The 6,245-nt window shown below is 35.3% G+C and overlaps 1 protein-coding gene across 1 annotated transcript; it reads left to right on the forward strand.

Moving 5' to 3' along the window:
- Nucleotides 1–2,574: 2,574 nt before the first annotated feature.
- On the forward strand, nucleotides 2,575–4,207 carry LOC113345795 (chalcone--flavonone isomerase 2-like). Its single transcript, XM_026589466.1, has 4 exons — nucleotides 2,575–2,825; nucleotides 2,937–3,095; nucleotides 3,172–3,395; nucleotides 3,626–4,207. Exons 1-4 carry the CDS (start codon nucleotides 2,636–2,638, stop codon nucleotides 3,896–3,898), a joined length of 846 nt encoding a protein of 281 aa, XP_026445251.1. The 5' UTR covers nucleotides 2,575–2,635; the 3' UTR covers nucleotides 3,899–4,207.
- The last annotated feature ends 2,038 nt before the right edge of the window (nucleotides 4,208–6,245 follow it).

Raw genomic sequence — 6,245 nt, forward strand, 5'->3', positions numbered from 1 at the left:
CATCAAAAGTTTCATTTTGTGGAATGTAATGATCATCAGTTCTTTCTCCATTTTCGCGATATTCTTCATTAGGATATGATATTTCTTCTTGAATATTGTTTCCAGCATTGATCGTGGGTGAATTTTGCCTTCTTTCTCTTCTAGTCGATCTGGAATACGATTTTGTAATACTTCTCGATCTTCTATTCTGCAATATGATATTCTTCATCCTTAATTCGTGATTTTGCCTTGTTAAATTCGCATGTTCCTCTGCCTCGGCTCTTCTTTCTTCAAGTATTCTTCGTCTCAATGTTTCTAACGCTCCAATTTCCTCATTTCCATGAATTATTCCTTCATCTGCTTCTTGATTTCTCTCTTCCTGTCTATAATTTCTATTTTGTTGCTCTTCTTCTATTTCTTCTGCTGAATTTGATCGCCAAGTGTGTACGCTCACTCTGTCCTAATCTGTATTCCTCTCTTGAACTAATGTTTTTTGAATTGGCGATTGAATTAGATTTTCTCTATTATTTCTCATTCTAATAGATTCTCCCATTTCACTTCTTTCTCTTCTAGCAATTCTCTTGCTTCTTCTAATAGTAGTCGGTTGTTCGAATGTATTTCTTCTTCTAGCCATTTCTTCAATGCTAACAATATTGCAAGAAATTATGAAAAATTCTTAATCAATCACTTTAAATTTTCACAAATCTCAATATCAATTTTTAGTTTTCTCTAGAATAATCTTCAACTCGTCCCTGTTTCTAGCGCCATTATGTAGTTGCAGGAAATCCTACACTACACCCCTCATATGATTTCATTGATGATCAACCTAATTTTAGGTTTACACTCTTAATTTTATTGATTAATTTTTGAATGTTCTTACAAGAAAGATAAAGAAATCAAGAATGAATTTTTCTCTGAACTTTCTCTCTCCTATTTACTTGTTTCTTACTCAAAAACGATCTCTCCCTCCTTTACAACTCGAATGACTATTTATAAGGAAATACATAGTGGATGACAGCTAATCTGTCCTTTATTTTTGGATATTGTTTGCGACATTCTCGCAACCTTACAAATGTTAATTTCGCAAGCTCTCTAATCTTCGCAAGGCTATCACATCTTTCTCGTGATCCTTGCTGACGTTGTTTCTGAAATTGTTCTGCGACGCTATTGTGCAATACCATTGATAATTTCGTTGAGACATAATTGTTGCGAGATTCTGATCCTACAACGATAATCAAAGATGATTAGATAATCCGGAGTTCTGTGTACTTTTGAACCCAATAAAAATCGCACATGCACTATAAAACATAAAAATCAAACACAGACAAATTAAAACTAAGTCAAAAAACAAAAGAAAAAAAAAAGCAAACCTAGTTTTGTTTCATGCAAAAGAGAATAGGTTTAGCCGTTTAGGCAGAAAAAAATGGCAGCAAAGTATTTACAAGAAAAGCAAACCCTAATCAAAAATTATATTTGAAAACAAACAAATACGAAATTGAGATACAGACCACTTCAAGACTTGAAATTTGAAGGATGATGAAACAAGGTTTTAACGAAGACAAAAAGAAGGAAACCAAAAAAAAAAGAATAAAGAATTAAGATGTGGGAGTGGAAAGCTTTCTCTGTATAACATGGCTGGAGAGGAAAAAATGAAGGAAGATATTCTTTTTGCGACAGGTTAGGTTAGGTTTCCGCGAAAATAAGATTTTTTTTCTTTTTTTCTTCTTCACGTAATATCTGATTGTGTAGAAAGTTAGAAATTCTATGAGAGAATGTCGGGTTAAATATAGGGTGTACACAGAGTGTTATTCAAGGTTTAATGTCTCGACCAATAAAGTCCCGCCAAGTGTCCTCTTCAGATTTACCAATGTCCAAAGCTCTTTTGTGAGAGAAGGGTTTTCCTCGCCATTTTGTTTTAAGAGGGGGTTTTGTCACCGTTCAACGTGGTGCTTAGATGATTTGGGATTTTAAAGGTTTTGAGCAGCTGAGAGCATTTCTAACAAAGGGTTATAATTTTATTTTTATACGACACATAGGATTTTAGACCCCCATTTTAACTAAAACCATCTCCAACAGTAGGTCATATAAAGTAGGAGGGGTGCCATACTAAATAAGAAGGTCTTGAAGAAAGTGTTAACTATACCTTCGGATGCATCTCCACGTCATGTTTTCTCTTTTAATAATTAACTCTAAGGAATAAAAATCTCTAACTGTTGGAGATAGTTTTTTAGGAATAAGGTCCTAAATTTGCTCCCTGGATACACCCCAAAAATAAAAAGACTTAATAATAAATTCACGTAGGATTTTTTGCACCTGGTGTTTTGAAGATGTTCTGAGCAGGTATAACAGCGCTGGGTACGTTGGCGAGCGCTCTATCCGCATATTTCTATTATCTCATTGATTGAAGCACTCTTTACTTTTTCTGAGCACCTGATAATTTTGATTTGCGTCCCATTACATCCATCAATTAATTAGTCAAAATTTAAGGATACTAATATTAGTTTATTTTCTCACCGCAAATGATGCCCCCAGACCATATTCACTAATGAGCATTATCTATCAACTCCATCTTATTTATAGAGAGAAATTATTAGTGAATCAACTTGTTATCACCTTCATTCTATTCAACAATCATCATTATAATAAAAAGATCAATATGAAGATCACCAGTTTATCAAACTCCGTTCCTGTTTTCTTAATCAGTCTGTTAATGTTCAGTCTCTATGCTGATAAATGCGACGCTACTCTTTGGCCTTTTCTTAAAGCAATTGAAATTGAAGGCTGCAGGTTCCGTCCCTTTGTTACCCCTCCAGGCTCCACCCAAATTCTATTTCTCGCTGGATCAGGTAAATAATTTTCATTTTCTTCCAATTTTTGTAAATAGATAGTCCTCAAAAATTAAGTTCCAGGATTGAAACATATAGACCTTTATGAAAATGGGTTTTTCTTCCGCACAGGGGTGAAAGAGGAATTCGGTGATAGCAAGAGCATGAAATACAGTAGTTGTGCGATCTACTTGCAGCCAACTTGCATTCTCTACCTCGCCAAAGCATGGGCGCAGAAAAGTGTTGTCGATATAACACAATCTCTTAACTTTTTCATGGATATTGCTACAGGTAACTTACCCTTTTCACAAATTGCCGGAGCACATTTTGTTAGAAGTATAATAACACGTGAAAGTATCCATTGCAGGCCCATTTGAGAAATATTGTCGGATAACGATGTTAGAAACAGCAAAAGGAGAGGATTATGCGGCAATGATAACTAAAACTTGTGAAGAGATGTTAACCAATTCTAAGAGATACAGTGAGACGGCAAAGGCCGCCTTAACGAAGTTCTCTGAGGCCTTCAACGGACGAACTTTGGCGAGTGGTTCATCTATTCACGTTACAGTATCCACCTCCAATTCTGTTACGGTAAGGAAACTTCTTGCCTTTCCAAATTCAATGTATTAGTTTCTAAAACAGCTTAAATTATGGTCATAGAGACAACCATTGGTCAGGTCAGGTGTGGTATGTCATTTCAGATATCTGTAGCCACCATTTGAGATGATTAATGGTGTTACAATTATTTATTTATTTTTATTTATTTTTTTGCAACTGATAATTTGTTACTATCGTGTGGAAAACTCTCTGAAAATTAAAAGCTGGCGTTTACGGAGGATGGTTCGACTCCGAAACAGGGAGATGTAACATTAGATTGCAAGGAAGTTGGAGAAGCGTTTTTGATGAGTACCATTAGTCTACATACAACAATTAGGGAATCCATGGGAAGTCGTATATCCGGTCTCTACAAGTCTAAAATTATATTTGATGATGGCCCGAAAAATGATATTGATGACCCGAAAATTTTCCATTTGGATATCAATTTGGGCACAGGCCAAAAACCTCTGTTCGATTTGGATAACAAGGAAACCTAATATCTTAAATTTTAGTCTGATAGTGCCTTCTAGTATATGAGATTCCATGCTTCAAATATATATATATATGAGATCCTAATCTCTTCAGGCTCCCTTAAATAAAAGAGGAGGAATTAGTTGCAAACATCCTTTTTTTCATGCATGATGGTATTATTTGTATATCTTTATTTATCCACAATCTATTAATTGAGGATTTCATTTGTAATTTTCAATTAAAAGTTTTGAGTACATTTTTCATGATATCGTTCCAAAGGGTATTACAAATGTTTAGTATCGCCCTTTGTAAATCATGTCATTTTAGACCGAGAAGCGTTCATTTTGTTTTTCTTCTTTCCCACCATCTTTTTTAAATTTTGAAAGGTTATATTAAAGAAAAAAACAATCAAAACAGTGAGCAGTACATCAAAATTGCATCACTGTATCCCAATGTAACAAGATTTGATTCACAGAGTAATTCTTAAAGACATTACTATCATGAAACCAAAGTACTAAAGTCTGTTTTATTAACAGAATGACCTCCTCTGCAGCCATTTCTCTTCCACCAAAATTCCTATTGTTCCTCTCCTTCCATAGATGCCACAACACTGCATAAATCAATTTATCCCAAACCATTTTCCTGTTACCCTGTAATGGATTCACTCTGTTACCCTGTAATGGATTCACTCTCCAAGCTTCAAAGTTACTAGCAAAAATTCTTGCAGCAACCCAAGAAATCTTAAAAGATTTGATAAAATAAGACCACACTTCAAATGCAAAAGAACAACCAACAAGATATGATCTGTTGTTTCCTCCTCTTAGTTGCAAAAGAGACATTGCACACTCTGAACATTTACCCCTCTGTGTGTAAGCATTGTAAGAGTAGGCAGAGAATTATGAAAATAAGCCCAAATCATGAAACTAACCTTAGGGGGAATGCCTTTCTTCCACAAAAAATTGTTAAAAGCACAATCTATACCATCTTGAACCAATGTCTCATAGCATTTCTTGATCGTAAATCCTCCCGTTATATCCACTTCATCTTCATCTTCATTAAGACCATGTACAGGCCCCAGCTGATTACATAACAAGTCTCATTCAAGCTGCTCATTGACATACAAATTCCTTCTTGTCTGACATTGTAGCCTTCCTTCCACAATCATATCACAAATAGAAGCCTTCTTATTACTGCAAACCTTGTAGATGGTTGGGAATCTGGATTTCAGTGTACCATTTTGTGTCCAATTGTCAAGCCAGAACCTTATAGATTTCTCATTATTCAGTTTAAACTGAATATGATCTTAAAGAAATACAGAAGACTTCAGAACACCTTTCCAGTTACTTCTTCCTTGAGTTGTCTCATCATCTGTAGGCAAACTAACCTCCCTGTCGTTCTTCATTTTCTCTTGCACCACATTCCTCCATAATGCCTTCTTCTCTTTAGAATATCTCCAAACCCATTTAGCTTTTAATGCTTTACTTGTATTCCTTAAACACTTAACACCCAAACCACCTAAATGCTTTGGTCTACAAATTTTTAGCCATTTAACCCAACACATCTTCCTTTTCTCATCAGATGAATTCCATAAGAAATTTCTCATCAACTTGTTTAGCTTTTCTTCCACGCTAACATGCATAGGGATAAGAGACAGAAAATACACTGGCAAACTTGCTAAGCAGCTCCTAATAAGAACTAACCTCCCTGCTCTTGAAAGAAACTTCTCTTCCATGCAGCTAATTTAACCTCCATCCTAGCCACCACCTCATCCCAAACAGTAATACTTCTAGTTGTAGCTCCAATAGGCAAACCCAAATATTTGAGAGGCAACTTTTCAACTATGCATCCCAACTCCAAAGCAAGATCTTTAACAACTTCATCAGCACCAATACTAATCATAGTACTCTTCTCCAAGTTCAATTTCATACCTGTCAAAAGCTCAAAAGTAGTAAGAATAAGCAAAAGTCTTTTCACCTCATCTTCACTAGCATCCACAAATAACAATATATCATCTGCAAATTGCAAATGTGATATCATTGTACCTCCCTCCATCACCTGAAATCCATGAATTTGCTTCCTCAACACATCACCATCTACCAATTTTGATAAAATCTCCACAACAAGTAAAAACAAGAATGGAGATAACGAATCTCCCTGCCTTAAGCCTTTGGTAAGCTTAAACTTTTCAGTTGAGCTACCATTAACCAATATAGAAATATGAGAAGCTGAAATACACCATTGCATCTAACTAATCCACCTCCTCCCAAACCCATTCTTCTCCAGAATTTTGAACAAACTTCTCTATCTCACATTATCAAAAGCCTTCTCCATATCTATTTTACAAAGAATTCCAGGCTTTTTGTCCTTCAACCT

The sequence above is a fragment of the Papaver somniferum genome, unplaced genomic scaffold (genome assembly GCF_003573695.1).
Source record: "Papaver somniferum cultivar HN1 unplaced genomic scaffold, ASM357369v1 unplaced-scaffold_83, whole genome shotgun sequence".
NCBI classification, from domain to species: Eukaryota; Viridiplantae; Streptophyta; class Magnoliopsida; order Ranunculales; family Papaveraceae; genus Papaver; species Papaver somniferum.

Coding starts and splice junctions, on each gene's coding strand:
- LOC113345795 (XM_026589466.1), top strand. CDS start 2,636: ATGAAGATCACCAGTTTATCAAACTCCGTTCCTGTTTTCTTAATCAGT. Junction 2,826..2,936: donor TCTATTTCTCGCTGGATCAG/GTAAATAATTTT, acceptor TCTTCCGCACAG/GGGTGAAAGAGGAATTCGGT. Junction 3,096..3,171: donor TTTCATGGATATTGCTACAG/GTAACTTACCCT, acceptor TATCCATTGCAG/GCCCATTTGAGAAATATTGT.